Below are 16,611 nucleotides of genomic sequence, written 5' to 3'. Positions count from 1 at the left end.
ACTTATTTGGCAGCTGCCAGTCTGAGTAGGCGATGCTGACCTTGATGGGAGAAAAATAAACTGCTTTGGAAGGCGGATTTTATGGCTTTAGATCCCATTGATGGACCTCCTCTCCCCAAACCCCCAAATCTCCAGGTATTTCCCAAAGGAGTTGGCAACCTTGAGTGCACTCTGTGCATTCCCCCCCCCCCCAAAGGCAGCTCTTGAGAATTGCTGTTGAATCAGACCAAAGGGTCAAAAAACGGTTTCCGGTTTCCCAGTGTTTCCCCTAGTGTTGTGTTTTTGGATCTGCTGAGGACAGAGTTTGAGGAAGGAGGTGGGATCCAAGCAGACGTGCAATTGACCAATGAGCCACTTGATCCTGTCTGCTGGATCCAGTCTTGATCTAACCAATTGCACGCACTAGTGGGAAGATCCATTGTCTGCTGTGTGAATAGATATTAAGGTATTGGGGGGGAGGGCTCAGTCTTGTTGTCTGGTTCCTAACATGTACTCATCACCACTGGGATCACAATAAAAAGAGCAGAGATTCAAGTGGGAGCCGTGTTGGTCTGAAGCAGCACAACAAAACAAAATCAGAGTCCAGTGGCACCTTTAAGACCAACAAAGATTTATTCAGGGCGCGAGCTTTTGAGTGCAAGCACTTAGTCTGAGGAAGAGTGCTTGCACTCGAAAGCTCATACCTTGAATCAATCTTTGTTGGTCTTAAAGGGGCCACTCGACTCTGATTTTGTTTTCTTGTAATAATAAAAAGAGCTGTTTGTATGCCTACTGTCCTGGCTTCCTCCAAACCCATGAAAGAGCAGGGTAAAGATCCTGAAGCCACCTGATTCCTAATAGATGTTCCAGAGGGGCCTCTTTCTGCCTGATGTCTTTAGTTGCTTTTTTGTAGACGGAGCTCCCTTGATTTCTAAAGTGAACGTGGCATTTGCAATTCAGTTAAAGATGGACTGGGCGTGGGAGGCGTGCAGTTCAACGTATATGGATATCTTACCTATCTCCTCCAGTGATGTGCAAGGTAATGTATGCAGGGCCCCCCAGGTGCTCTGTCATCTCCTGGTGTCTTCCTGGGTCTACTCTGCATCTGTTTACAAACTGCCATACTGTGTGATGTGCGCTGCATATCAGCTTCATAATCATGCATCATCTGGGCATCGAATTGGGGTCACAGTGGGTGAGCGGGTAGTTGTGAATTTCCTCCATTCTGCAGGGGGTTGGACTAGATGCCTCCTTGAGGTCCCTTCCAACTCTATGATTCTACATCAATTGAACACATATACACAAGAGACGCTAGAGGGTGTCACCCCAAGGGTCAGACATGACTCGGTGCTTGCACAGGGGATACCTTTACCTTTACACAAGAGACCAGATGTGGAATTGAGGCCAGTGGACAGAGCCAACAGAATATACTGGGCCACTGAAGGGGCTCAGCTATCCCTGCCCCTCTGGTGGACGAAGAGGAGAAACTGGTTGTTTATACAACTCTTTTCACTACCCAAGGGATTCCTAAAGCATCTCGCAAATACTTTCCCTTCCTCACCCCATAACAGACACCCTGAGAGAGCTCTAAGGGAATGGCTCAGTGATAACCCTAGGAACTGTGATTGGCCCAAGGTCACCCAGCAGGCTGCATGTGGAGGAGGAGGGAATCAGATCCAGTTCTCCAGATTCGAACATGCTGCTCCACGTACTGAGAAAGGGGGAGCGGAAAAGGCACCTTCTGTGTTTACAGAAGTTGCTTTTGAGGCAAAAAAAAAAAAAAAAAGCAAACCCCTGCCAGCCAAAGGAGCCAAATTATGACCAGAGTCTTGTTCCGAAGGCACAGCGATGTTACTTTTAAAAACAGGTTGCAAGTCCAAAATTTCAAATGCAAAGTTGGCCCAGGAGAAAAAGCCAAGGCTCCATCTGTTCCTTTTAGAAGGTTGCAACAGGGAGAAAAGATGCAGACATCCTGGTCAATCTAAACTTGACTCTTATGGATACATGGGGCAGCACTAGAACACTCTTCTTCTTTGTCCTTGTTAAGAACCTGGTCCTTTGCTTGCTGACTTGGAAGTCACTCCCACAGGAGAACTTAACTCCCATGTGGAAGAAGAAGAGCTGGTTCTTATATGCTGCTTTTCTCTACCCGAAAGAGTCTCAAAGCAGCTTTCCCTTTTCTCTCCCCACAACAAACACCTTGTGAGGTGGGTGAGGCTGAGAGAGCCCTGATATGACTGAAGAAGAGTTGGTTCTTATATGCCGCTTTTCTCACCCCAAATGAGTCTCAAAGCGGCTTACAATCGCCTTCCCATTCCTCTCCCCACAACAGACACCCTGTGAGGGAGGTGAAGCTGAGAGAGCCCTGATATTACTGAAGAAGAAGAAGAGTTGGTTCTTATATGCCGCTTTACTCTACCTGAAGGAATCTCAAAGTGGCTTCCATTTGCCTTGCCTTCCTCTCCCCACAACAGACACCCTGTGAGGGACGTGAGGCTGAGAGAGCCCTGATATTACTGAAGAAGAAGAAGAGTTGGTTCTTATATGCCGCTTTTCTCACCCCAAATGAGTCTCAAAGCGGCTTACAGTTGCCTTCCCACTCCTCTCCCCACAACAGACACCCTGTGGGGTGGGTGAGGCTGAGAGAGCCCTGATATCACTGCCCGGTCAGAGCAGTTTTCTCAGTGCCGTGGCGAGCCCAAGGCCACCCAGCTGGCTGCATGGGGGGGGGGGGAGCAAAATGGAACCTGGCATGCCAGATTAGAAATCCACACTCTAACCACTACAACCAAACAGGCCCAAGTTTACCCACCCATGAACCTCACTCATTTCTTATGTAGGTCAGAAAAGTTCTGGTATTGGAAAGGGGGGGGGAGATGTTGCCAACTCGAGTTTGGGAAACCCCTGGTGCCATAGAGGAGGTGGCCTAGGGACCTCATTGCGGGTGCAAACGCCATAAAACTCACCATCCAAAACATTCATTTTTCTCCGGGGAACTGATCTGTTAGTCTGGAGATCAGCTGTAATTCCAGGGGGATGCCCAGGTCCCACCTGGAGGCTGGCATCCCTAGTTAAATGACCTTCCCGGGGGGGGGGGGAATACTTGTCCAATGCATCAGACTCGGTTGGGGGCGGGAGCGGCAAAAGAGCAAACGAGAGCCGACGATATGAAGGATCGGAACCGACGTGTCTTCTCCAAAACAACCTTTATTTCAGATTTACAGTTTTTTCACATTTATGTCCACAAACCTGTACAGACTTCTCTAAAAAGGTAAATATGATTTTTTTTTGTCTCGTTAATATAGCTGGGTATTGACAGTTATTAAATATTATAAAAATAAAATCCATTTCACTAAAGCCTTTTATTTAATTATTATCCTCCGACATTTTTTTTTCATGCAACAAGGATAAGGCAAAAGAAAACAAACAAAAAAATAAAACACCCCACGATGGGTATACTCTGCCAGGAAATTCTCTCTGGTGCAAAGCCCCACTAGAGCAGTGGTCCCCAACCTTTTTGAGGCTGGGGACTGGCAGGGCAACTGCCTGCCTGCGCATGCCGTGCTTGCACGGCCGCGCATCGCGCATGCACGGCTGGACCGCGCATGCGCACATGCACCATGTGCAGCTGAAATTGCGCATGTGCTGCACTTTAGCTCATGCACGAAAATGCGCACACGCACGATTTCGGCCGCACATTGCACATGTGTGCATGCGCGGGCCAGCCGCGCATGCACGAGCACGGCCCTGATTCCCTCTCCCCTCCTCCCGCAGTAAGAAGCTTCCCGGGCCGCAAGCTTGCGGCCTGGGAAGTTTTTTACTGCGGGGGAGGCAGGGAGAGGGAGCCACGTCCCGGCACCGGGCCGCGGCCCGCGGGTTGGGGACCACTGCACTAGAGTAATGGGGGGGGGGGTGCACAAGTATGCAGCCCGCACGATTACCCTTGTGCAAACCCCCTTTTTCAAACTGGGTTTGGATGAAAGGATTTCCTAGTGGATTGACCCATGTACCTAAATCATCGTTAAACAGTCATACAGTAAGTAAGGCAAAAAAGAAAAGAAAAAAAAAGAACAGCAAATAGCAGCAGAGTGAACTGAGAAATGGAGGGGCAGGGGGGTGGGTAATATGTTGAATTCTTCCATGCTATAAAAACCATACTAAAAAAAAAAACAAACCAACAAATTATCAGTTTTCTGTATTAGAACCGTTAGCTTTACATGAATTTAAGTATTGCTCTTATTTTACAGTTTTAACGCCAGATAACGCGTGAACTTCGAGAGGCAACGTGACAGTACACGGGTGGATTTTCAAAGCACTACATAAAAACAGGAACATCTATGTCTTATTTGAAACAGTCAGTTACACGGAGTATAGTGAACGGCAGAGTCAGTCAAAGACCACGCCGGTACCCGAATCGCCTGGACGATTCACGACACACATTATTTTTACGTTTTCTTCAGGGTCACAAGCTAGCCTGAGTGCTACAGTTAGGACGCCCAAGTGCCTTGCGATCTTTCCTGATCTGGGAAGGAACTTTGGGCTGTGAACAATAAAAGAGATTTCCGTTTGCTAAGCAAGGGCCCGGCTTGCATTTCACATACAGTACCACAATTGAGTTTGTTTCTTTTTTGCTCTGTGAGTGAAGAGCAGGCAAGTATGCAAACACAGACATTCCTTCTTTACATGGAACGATCCATCCCTAATTGGAGCCCAGGTGCAAGGGCCAAACACCAAATTAGATTTGGAAATTATGGAAGGAATCAAGAGTGTTTCATCAAACTCCCTCCACTGGGCATATGCACTTCACGCACCTTTCTCTCCCTTTTAGAAGAGCTGTTGGGTAAAATGTGTCATTGTTTAGCTGGATCTCAAATCTCTTTTCACATGAAGTATAAATTTAAAAAAACCTGACATTCTCCAATTAAGGTCATCCTGCTGCGCGAATCAAGAGTTTTGCAGTGCTGTTTAAAGTCTGGCATCCTGTCCAATCCCAGGTATGGAGAAAGGCAGCCCACTCTGCTGCTTATTACAACGGGTGAAGAGCCGAGGGAGGACGCTGAAAGGTTTGTGGATCCACTACAGTTCAAAGGTACTTACCCCTGGGAAAGTCAGCACTATCCCAGGTTAATGGCCTGTTTTCACCAGCTTGCTTGCCTCTAGCAAAGTTCATTTCGCTGTTGCGTAGAGGTAATCTTGTACCTGCTTGGAAACAGACATAGCTGCTACCTATTGGCATGGCATTCTGGGGGCAAAGCAACACCCCCCCCCCACCCCCAGGTTAAAGTTTCAGAGGAGTTTTATGTTGACAGCATTTAAACCAAGCACAGCCCTTTCCCGAATGCCAGGCATTCTCAACCAGGGTTTTGTGAAACCCCAGGGTTTCCTGACGGCCCTGGAAGGGCTTCCTGTATAGGAGGGAGTGCGTTCATTTTTAATATATTTTTTACACTTGTTAAACATTTCTCGGGTGATGAGACCGCACGTGGTCATGGTGACCTGTGCCACCGCCCTATCAAAATGGCCACTGATGGGCCTGGAGTGGGTGAGAAAGGGAGGGGCGTGACCACAGCTGTGCTTCCCAGCCCTTTTCTGCACCATTGTACCGCTTCAGGGGTTTCTCAGTGGTAAAAAATCGGAGAAAGGTATACTATAGCGCTACATGTGCAACAGGCGCTAAGGATCGGAACAGGGACTTCTCCCTGACACTGGAGAGGAGGAGAAGCGCCCTTGTTTGCAGAGAGCATCATATGCCCATCAAAACTCTCAGGTGCAAGTATGCACTTGTGACTCAGGACTGATGTGCCCATGAGCCTTAAGCATCAAATCAAAGCATCAAAAGGAGCAGCCGAGCGAAAGAATAAGTGACTATCCCTCCTGAAAAGAAATGTAAGTTCACATTTTATCTTAACATCTAAGCCTTAATCTGTTAACATGGCTATTTTCAAAGGTGCTTTTTGAAATACCCCCTCCGTGTAAGTATCAATTGGTCAACTTTGCAAGGCAGTGCTAAAGCGATGGGGGTGGTCCTGGTATATGCAGGGAAGATGTACATGAGCCATAGAAATTATCTTTTTTCAAAACGAGCCACAGTTTAAATTTTATGGTTGGGGCATGCGAGGGTCAAGGATTACTGCCTGATGCTATTGTGATGTGTAAGTTTGAGGTGATCAGCTGCCCTCCAGAAGAGGCAGGCGAGAAGTTAGACAAACACGGCAAGGAACGTGTTGGCTGTTTGCCCAAGATGAATTTTTTTAAAGTGCAGTTCATTATTAGCAGCGATGTGGGTGCTGAAAAAGGAACTGTGCACGCCTGTCTCTGAAACAAGTACCTATTTTAGGCTTCCTTTGCTAGGCTCTACCGTTTTTCTCCTTTGTTTTTAACGGTATAATAAAACGTGTTCGGTACAGGAGGAGGGGTTTTGTAACATGTGGGCATGATTTAACTGTGCTTCAACTGCGGGTTGATAAGAATAGCATGCTACCATCAGCAATTAGACAGAATTATTTTTTTAAAAAAACTCAAATAAGCTACAATAAAATCAGAGTCCAGTAGCACCTTTAAGACCAACAAAGATTTATTCAGGGCGTGAGCTTTCGAGTGCAAGCACTCCTCGTCAGAATCAAATAAGCTAGTATGATATTTCCCTACCATGCTGAAATGTGGAAGGAATATCCCTTCTAACGTTTTTACTCGAAAGAAGAATAGGTAAGCCGTGTTTATTCTGCCATTTGAAGTTTTAAGATATCCCTTCTGATTAAAAAGTACTGTCTGCCTCCACTCATCTTTATGTAAAAGACTGAAGGAGATTCTAGTATTTTTCATTCAGATTTGTGACTTGATAATAATTTTTTCCCACAGAACTTCCACCAAAAAGGGCCTACGGCAGCAAGCGGTGACCCACCCAGGGAAGTGAGATTTGACATGTTTCTCAAAATCCCCTCCCTTTGGCCATCAAGTCACAGCTGCTTTGTGGCGATCCCTCACTGGGTGTTCAGGCAAGAGGCCATCAGAGATGGTTTGCCACCACCCGTCTTTGCTTTATGACTCTGGTGTTTGTTGGAGGTCTCCAATCCAAATATTAGCCAGGGTGGCCTCTGTTTAGCTTCCAAGATCTGATGAGATCAGGCTAGCCTGGGCTATCCAGGTGAGAGCTTTTGAACCCATGACTTCAACAAATTGCTACAGTGGGACCTCGGTATTACTGGGAATATTATGGGAATTTAAGACACTTGTTCAATGAAGGATGGAAGGGGGGAAACATAAAATACAGTGAACGCTAGCTGAGTGGTGATAGTGACTTGAGGTGTCACTGGGAACCTTCATGTTCAGAGGTAGTAACTCTCTCAATCCCTGTGATGGGAGGAGACATTAGGGAAGGTCTTGGCCTCTGTGCCCTGTTGTTTGGCACTCCAGAATAACTTAGTCGGCCACTCTATGAGATGGGATGCTGGACTAGATGGACCACTGGTCTGCTCCAGCAGGTCTCTTCTGATGTTCTTATTAAGGCCTTGGCCTTGCTGTTGGCCCTCCAGAGGAACTGGTTGGCCACTGTGTGATATCGGATGCTGGCCTAGATGGACCACTGGTCTGCTCCAGCAGGTCTCTTCAGGTGCAGGGATGGGGGTTCATCAAGCACTTCTTAGCCCTGCTGAAATGAACGGGGGACTTAAAACTTTTCCAGAAACACAGTGCTTGGAAGACAATATCCAAGGATGATACCAAGTCAACAGCAAACAAAAAAGGCGTGCCAGCCAAAAATGATTCTCTCAGTCTGTAGTGTCCTTTTATTGCCTTGAATGTTCTCAGCCTAAGTTTCTTTGCTGGAAAATGTAATGAAATGCAATTACAATGCTGCAGTCACATTTTCCTGCTCCATAGGCACGGGTATAAAAATACCAACACCTACATCCCTAGAGAGGTCTCTGAAGCTTCTCTGTACTGGTGAAGAGTGGCAGCTTCTAATCTGGGCTTGATTCCCTACTCCTCCACATGCAGCCAACTGGGTGAACTTAGGCCAGTCATAGTTCTCTTAGGGCTGTTCTCGCTGAGTAGTTCCATAAAAGCTCTCTCGGCCCCACCTACTGGGGCTGTGGGGAGCAGAAGGGAAAGGTGCTTGTAAGCTGCTTTCAGACTCCTACGTGTAGTGAAAAGGGGGTATGAAAAAACCCAGCTCTTCTTCTCTCCTCTTTAAAAACAATTCCATCACTTCTAGTCTTTGGTTGAAGTTTGCAAGCTTGAAACTTCAAAACATGTGTGAAAAGCAAACTCATCAGCTGGTATAGACGTTTCTAAGTACACAAGGGACACATTCTTAACCACTGCACTGGTATAACCTCACAGATTCTTGTGGGATTACAGCCAAGAAAACAATCAGTGAATTCTTATCTTAGAAGCTCATGGAAATCTGCCAGAACTATCAGCCTAAACTTTATTTTCAGACCTCCACATGCTGCCCATAATGTTTGCCTGCATTCTAGAATGGAGGGAAAGGGAGGAGAGTACTTCTGTTTTACAATTTGTAACAGCTCAGGGATCGTATGGCTTCAATTTTTTTTTTTTTTTTTTTTTTACGTCCACAAAAATAAGCTCACCCTCAAGGCATCCTGTAAATTCAATGAAAGCCTCAGTCAGGTCGCTGCATTTTAGCAAGAGGGCAGTGGAGAGAAATTGCTTTTCAGGAAAGTACTATTCAACATGACCCAGTAAATGTTTCTGAACATGCATTGAAATAGCCAAAAACAAACATGACCGCTTTTTTTCAGATAAGATTCAGAGTGAATCCAAAGACGGACAAAGGAGTGCGTGTTTATGGATATGTCTTGGATAGCGCTAGCCTGCCGGAAGCAGCGCTGCAGACTTCTCGTGACCAAAGGAAAATAAAAATGTGTTTTCTTACATGACGCACAAACACACGCACACACACACAAAAACCACACCCAAATTCCTATAAACACCTCAAAAGCCTTTGTGTTTCTAAAAAAATCCATACATTCCGAAACTTCAGACCAGGAGACGTTTGTCACAAGCACCTCCAAAACCATGTCCTGAAGTTCAATTTAGTAGTTATCTGCTGTTGCATCTTTAAAAAATTTTTTAAAGGGAAAAAAAAGAAAAGAATCACAGGTGCTTCGCTTAATTGATGTAAGGTGAAAACCGAGTGAAACGTTTCCGGGACTGCAAACGATACCTAAAGCTCTCTGCTAAAATTGCCGAGCGAAAATGATAAAGACTCCTTTTAGAAAACTTCCCAAAATCCCGGGCACGCCGACTCTCACTAGATACCCTCTCCAATAACCGTGCTGCTTCTTGATCGTACCAGTTCGCCACTGCTTCTCCGAGCTGTCAATGCTTCTAAGGTGTCCTTTACAGTTGAAACATGAGAACTGACGTTGCGGCCATCTGTACTGAATAAATTAGAAGTTTAATAAAGTGCTGTGAGCACCGGCTGGCTTCAGCATTTGCCTTCTGGCCCAGAAACGAATGAGAATAAAACGTAAACTGACTAGTGTGGGGAAAGCAAACCAAACAAACAAACTAAAACCCATGCAAACCACTTTCCTCTGAAATGCGATGGATTCAGGCGGCCGCCGTGCGGAAAGAAACGACAGCGCTTAAAGGTTTGGGCGGCCAAAATTAAATGACAGATCCTTGATCGGTGACTGATCGTTTCGTTACAATTTACTTTAGAAAAAGGGCAGGTTCTGCTCGTGACCGAGCCGGAGAATCGCAGGCATCCGCTGAAGTCTACCAACTCTGGGCGAAGGGATGACGGTGTTCAAGATTTCAGTATATGTCGGGACAGTCAAAGAAGTTTCTGTCAAAGTAGCCACTTGAGTATAACCAGTCGGGAGTCCCAGTATATGGATTTGTTCCTTGATAAAACCATCTGTAAAAACAAAAACAAAAAAGGAAGAATGAAAGGAGGCAGTGGGAGAGGATCTACTGTTAAGCGAGACAGCGAGTGAACAAGGGAACACCCCCATATGAACATGGAATTATTTTAACCCCGATACATGCACAATTAAAAAGAAGAAACAGACAGAAATTTCCGTACGTCTATTTTGGTAATAGGATCATCAGTGCTAATAAGATGACCTGAAGACCTACAGTTATTCATTGTCAAAGGATTTTTTTAAAGTGAAGCAAGGCTGCTAATTGGAATTTCATTCGGACATGCTATTTGTGTCCAGGCGTTCTCTGGGGGATTTAGGGTTGGGTCTCTCGAAAAGATCCACGCAGATTAATCTAAGGATGGGGTAGGACTGAGCTATTCTACTAAGAGTTGCTCTCCGATTCAGGATGATTCTACGTCCAGTTTATTTTCTGGACAGTAGGACTCCTTGAGCTTATAATTATCTGGTGTGTTAATTATTCATCCTGATGAAAATAATATTTGGATAGATAGGCTGATGTTTTTAGGTGGTTTTTAGAGAGATCAGCTTTTGGTCATTTATGGTTTGTTTGGCCTATTAAATGTTAAAGCTTATGTATTTTGAAATCCATAGAAATCTGTTCTCTACAATAGCGATCCCCAAACTGTGGGCCGCGGACCACATGTGGTCCTTTGACTAATTGGAGGTGGGCCCCGAAGGACGCCTCCCCCCCCCCCCCCAGCCCTTTACAACACACTTCATTGTTGTGGCGTGTCTGTATCTTATTTTGAAGGGATGTTTAAACATTACCATAGCGATCAGAGAGCATTAGGGCAGTGGTTCAGAGTAGAGGAGTAAACTACCCCCCCCCCCACCGGGCCTCAGTAAAAGGTGTTGAGTGGTCCCCGGCGTTGAGTGGTCCCCGGTGATAAAAAGATTGGGGACCACTGCTCTACAATATTGGGGATTTGGCAGGAAGGGTTGGTTTATAAATCCAATAATAATAAATAAAATGATAATAAAAGGGGGGCGGGTTGTAGAGAAGATACCTATTATGCTGCAGTAGAGGCCCCCAATCAAGAAATCTACTCAGGGAGAGCAAGGTGCTGCTGCCCTAGCTGCTTTCAAGGCGGAGAAAGAACGAAGCATTTCTTGTTTGTTTATTTGACTCTCAGCCGACTTCAAATGAAGCCCAATGTTTGAGCTTCATAACAGCACCCGAAGAACGCAGGAGAGGACAAGACTGTAGTCAGGAATAACGGGAGCAGTGACCGTGAACACAATGCAGTAACTTTTAGGACACAGGTAAGGGAGGGTCCGGAAAGTCCCAGTTTAACACAAGGCATGCTGCATAAGGCTGAAAAGGACCCCCCCTCCCCCATCCTGGTCCCTCTGCCCCTCAGTTACCTTGTCCTCCACTCGATTTCGTCTTTTGCACGTTCCTTACGAGCGGCTCGCTGCTTCTCCTCCAGCCTCTCTTTCTCTTTGCTAGCCAGATCTAACAGACATTTCAATAGGATCGATTACTTCATAAAATAAAAAGTACACAGGAAAGGAAGGCAGAGAAACAAAACCCAGATAGGCTTTCAGAACAAGTTTTCAGGGGTGGCTTGTGACACAGCGCAAATTATCACTTTGGTTTTTTTACCGTGCTCCATTTTCAAAGGTTTTAAAAAAATCAGAGGCTTGAAGGCAAAGGCAAATGCCATTCCGGCCAAATTTTGTTGCCATGCCCCCTATGCCATAAGCTGCCCCGCAGGCTCAAAAGGGGTGGGGACTTTTGGACTAAAATTACCCACTCTGTTTAGTGCTCTCCCAGAAGTAACATGCAAGATGACAGGAAAGAATGGCTTAATGCAGGGGTAGTCAAACGGCGGCCCTCCAGACGTCCATGGACCGCAATTCCCATAAGCCCCTGCCAGCATTCGCTGGCAGGGGCTCATGGGAATTGCAGTCCATGGACATTTGGAGGGCTGCAGTTTGACTACACCTGGTTAATGTTTCTAGCAGAGGTGCATGTGTGTTCTTCCCACTCTTCTCCTTGCACATACCGATCTCTCCATTCTCCATGTGCCTGATATCCGGCCGCAGCCGACAGTCTGTGGGAGCCAGGATTTCTTCCATGCCCTTTTCCAGCTCGTTGAGAGTGACAGCAAAACTTGTGAAGTTGTACATCTTAAATAAAGGAGAGAGGGGTGATAAATACATCATCAGCCTTGCCTGTGAAGCTCTACTGCAGGGGTAGTCAAACTGCGGCCCTCCAGATGTCCATGGACTACAATTCCCATGAGCCCCCTGCCAGCGAATGCTGGCAGGGGGCTCCTGGGAATTGTAGTTCATGGACATCTGGAGGGCTGCAGTTTGACTACCCCTGCTCTACTGCATTCTCACATGAACACAAACTAACCCGCCTTATACTGAATCAAACCATCAGTGTGTCAAAATCAGTATTGTAAATTCAGATTGGCAGCAGATGTCAGGAGGTCTTTCACTTCGCATTATTTCTCATTCCTCCTGCCGGCGTTACACCAAATAACAGTCAGGTTTCGCTTCTAAGTAGGGTAAACCAGTGCTTGGTTAAGACACCATCCATCCATACTATATAATGAAAGATTTTCATTAATAAAAGGAGAGTGAAACGAAGTCTTAGAAGAAAAAAAGCAACCCAAAACAAAATGCAAGACAAAATAATAGAATTAACGGTACAGTTTCCTGCAACAGCTTAATACCATAACTGTTTTCCATTTGCTCCTCTGTCTTCTAGTAGCGCAGTCCTTTTAATACCTTTACATTCTCTTATTAAACTCAGTTCTCAAAGCCTCCCGTTAGTAAGTCATTTTCGTCTCTCTGTCGCAAAGATTCCAATAGGGGCTTCCAATCTTGTATGAAGAGGGGGCTGCTGACTTTTCTTCCAGCAAGGTAGTCAATTTTGCCATCTCGGCAAACTCTCTTAATTTAAATAGCCAGCCCTCTGTCGTCCGTATTTGCGGATCTTTCCTTTTCTTAGCAAAATACTCTCAATGGATATGTATTAATATATTCATATATTCCCAAGCAATCTAAAACTCCTTGGACTGGTGCCGTCCTCAGGGGATTAGTCTCCCCAACCCACATGCGTGGAGAGGTCAGAACCTCATTGGAATAAGCAGGGTGGAGTAGAATTAGCCCAAATAGGACACGGCAAAGAACAACAGCTGGGCGGGGGGAGTTTCTTTTCACGGTGCACTTCAAAACCCAGCACTCGCCTACCCCATTGATTACGTTCCCACGACACAATGGGGACTGCTCTTCCCCTCACCTGGTCAAGAACAAATCTAGAGAAGTGATAGAAGCCAGTCCACCAGCTGAGCCTGCTTATGGGGTCCAATGGGAAATGTCACCCCTTGGGGCACGTCCGTCTGTCTTCCCTGGATGCGCTAAACGCCTCCCCATTGACCTTTCCTGCCTGCTGGACATCACTCTGCAGTTTTGGTGACAGAGCCAAACAGTGTTGGATACCAAACAAAGGAGGGGCATAGGGAGGATTCGCTGACCTGCTACCACCTGCGCAGGGAATCAGCCGACAAAAAGCCGTACTCCGTCATTACCGCAGAAGAAATAAATCAATGAGGCAAAAGAGCCCTTGACCTTCCTCGCACTCCTGTGTCACTGATTCTGGAGGAGGCTAGCAACTCCTTACGTGCATTCAAAGGCCCTGACTTCTTGATTGATACGAGTTGTTTTGCTACATGTAATGAAACATCCCTTCCTTATCTGCCTCAGTGCAGCTCGTGCAATTGAAGGACATGTTTATCTGTTTCGGTATTCCAGAAAAGCCTGCGAGCAATAATCCACTTACATTTATTTCAGAGCCCATTTATTCGCTGATATATCATTACTAACACTCAGCGTCGTCACACAAACAGAAAGGCAGAGAAAAAGTGCAAGTTGCCAACCCCCCCTCCCAAAAAGAAAAACAACAACGAGGAAGACAGGATCCACATGCCACTCATCTCTGCTCCAAGCAGATGTAAGAAATAACTGAACTGTCAACCAGAAGACAAATCCTGACATCCGTTCCAAATCTACCGAACAGCCGCGCTCCAAGGGGACTTTTGTCATTACGAGCAGCTCTGAGCATTTCTATAACCAGTGCTATTCACGTGGGATAATTTATTATATTAAATGTACATAAGATACTTAGAGGCTTGCCTTTCTCCCAACAACGGAGAGCCTAGGAAGGTATCAAAGTTAAAACACTCAGTATCAATTACAAAAGAAGAACAACCTTCAAACAATAACAACAAAAGTTGAAACAATATCCCAGCAAAGAAGAGGAGGAGGAGGAAGAGTTGGTTCTTATATGCAGCTTTTCTCTACCCAAAGGAGTCTCAAAGCAGCTTACAATCTCCTTCCCTTTCCTCTCCCCACAACAGACACCCTGTGTTGGCCCGTGTCCTGCATGGATGTTTTGCTTGGGGTCAGGGAACTACAGGCTCTTGTCCTTCTGCCATTTGGCAAAGTACACAGGCTATGCCAGGGGTATGGTTCTCCAGATGTCTGTTGGACTACAATTCCCATAAGCCCCTGCCAGCACGGAGGCTGTATGCCCTACAGCCAAGACTCCACTCCTCTGGGGCCATGGCCTCTTCCATTGTTAGCGTTTGGTACTATCCCCTTAACCCCGCCAAGCTCTACCCTTAGATCACTCTGGGTCCCTCCTAAGTATCAGACTTCAGCTGTTGACCAGTTTGATATCTCTAACTTAATCCAAGAGTGAAATAGGAATACCACTGCACTGCACCACTTCACTATGAAACCATGCACCAACTACTAAGACACTTACCTGGGACGAATTGGGGGGTCGTGAACTTATCCTCCATAGCAGTTTACTGCCAGGGATGACTTGCACAGTCTCTTGGACCTCAGGCATATCATCTGCTTCATCGTTTTCAGCATCCTCGCTCTGGCACAAAGACATAAATTCACAGAGAATTAATTGGAGAGGCGTATCAGTGAAGGGCCTCAGATTCAAAATTCCTGGCCTCCCTTTCAAGAACCTATTGGTTCCACAGTGGCAACATCATTTGCTATTTCTCTCATATTCATCTTTTTCCACTCCCAACCTCACCCTATCTACTAACAATCAGCAAACATATTGTTTACAGGGGGAGACATGGAAGTTGAAGGTCAAGAATCTCAACACAGAGAAAAACACCCCTTGGCCATGGCTTCGTTGGGGTTAACTCTCTCCTGCCCCCAAATTCTCCTCACGGCTATTGCTGTAACAGCACTGATTAGAAACTCCTGTTTCACCACAGAGTTTTTGTCAATTCCTAGAGCCACTCCCTTGGACTGCAAGGCGAACAAACTGGTCAGTCCTAGAGGAGATCAACCCAGACTGCTCCTTAGAAGGCCAGATCCTGAAGATGAAACTTTGGCCACCTCATGAGAAGGAAGGGACTCCCTGGAGAAGAGCCTAATGCTGGAGCGATCGAGGGCAAAAGAAGAAGGGGACGACAGAGATTGAGGCGGCTGGATGGAGTCACTGAAGCAGTCGGTGCAAATTTAAATGGACTCCGGGGAATGGTAGAGGACAGGAAGGCCTGGAGGATTATTGTCCATGGGGTCGCGATGGGTCAGACACGACTTTGCACCTAACAACAACAACAACAGGGCCACTCCTTGCCACTTTGGAGATGGGCCTGGAAATGGCACAATGATGCCCATGATGTCACATGCCCTCCCACATGACCCCCTTCCGGTAACCCTCTTGCTGGCTGTCAGGTTTGGCCTGGCACACCACCTCCTTTGTCTTGAGCTTTTCTTTTTTTTTAAACACACACATCTGTATTTCAATGCTGCGCAATTGTTATCTAAATTATATTTCTCCTTCAATGCTCCAACATCAAGGAGGCTGATTACCGAGAGGGCTATTTATTCACAATTTATGCTGAAATAACAAGAAAAAAAATACTTTCTCGGTAAACATCAGATTTACAGCTGGAACCTGCCCGAACACAAGCTCATCAAGAAGAAAGATTTGATGTTTTTCTCCATTTAAAAAAAAGAAAAAAGCAAGGTGTTCAATGTCCAGAGATCAGCAGTGTTCACAAACAAGCGGGAGGCCGAATGAAAAACTTTTTGATGGCTCTCAGAGGGAATCCATTAGAGGGTCTATTAAAAGTCTGAACGGGAAACGTCTGAGCTAAACAGCAGCATCTCTAGTTGCAGCTTTCCAATTTAAAATAGGAAAGGCCCGCGACATATAGGGACCGATCCCATCATGTGCATCTCCAGACAGTAAGATGTGAATCAATCGGGAGCAGCAAGCTACTAAATATGAGCCGAGATGTCTCCCGGTGCTCATCCGAGAAAGAGAAGAATGGCTTCACCTCCCGGGGGGATTTACAGAACATGGCAATTGGAAGGATATGGACCACTATCATACAGCTAATCAACAATGCCAGCAGCTTCTATGCCCAGATTATATTGCAGCGATTTGATTTCTCTTTCTGTATTTTTGCCCTGTGGGAGACACCTTCCTCAAGGAAAGACACGGCCCTTTTCTCCCTCTAGTACAATTTCTTTAATTTTTTCCCCCAGGTATTCCTATCCTATACACTCTGTAAAAGTTCTTCTGAGGCTGAAAGGTTGGGGGAGCTTGGCCTGTTTAGCCTGGAGAGGAGACGACTGAGAGGGGATCTGATCACCATCAAGTATTTAAAAGGCTGCCATATGGAGGATGGAGCAGAGTTGTTCTTCCTTGCCCTGGAGGGAT

At 46.0% G+C, this 16,611-nt stretch overlaps 1 protein-coding gene across 5 annotated transcripts in view; it reads right to left on the bottom strand.

Annotated features, from left to right (window-relative positions):
* Positions 1 to 3,168: 3,168 nt before the first annotated feature.
* OSBPL2 (oxysterol binding protein like 2) overlaps positions 3,169 to 16,611 on the bottom strand; it is a 100,662-nt gene continuing 87,219 nt past the window's right edge. For all 5 annotated transcript variants that reach the window (XM_077335783.1, XM_077335786.1, XM_077335784.1 and 2 more), the window contains 4 exons: positions 14,677 to 14,796; positions 11,903 to 12,026; positions 11,259 to 11,349; positions 3,169 to 9,865 (listed from right to left, as the gene is read on the bottom strand). In XM_077335783.1, the coding sequence (XP_077191898.1) occupies positions 9,763 to 9,865; positions 11,259 to 11,349; positions 11,903 to 12,026; positions 14,677 to 14,796 (438 nt within the window). In that variant the 3' untranslated portion in view covers positions 3,169 to 9,762. The remainder of the gene's footprint in view (positions 9,866 to 11,258; positions 11,350 to 11,902; positions 12,027 to 14,676; positions 14,797 to 16,611) is intronic.

The sequence above is a fragment of the Paroedura picta genome, chromosome 4 (genome assembly GCF_049243985.1).
Source record: "Paroedura picta isolate Pp20150507F chromosome 4, Ppicta_v3.0, whole genome shotgun sequence".
NCBI lineage: Eukaryota > Metazoa > Chordata > Lepidosauria > Squamata > Gekkonidae > Paroedura > Paroedura picta.
Note: the sequence above shows the minus strand (reverse complement) of the source record. Positions and strands in the feature narration are given on the sequence as shown.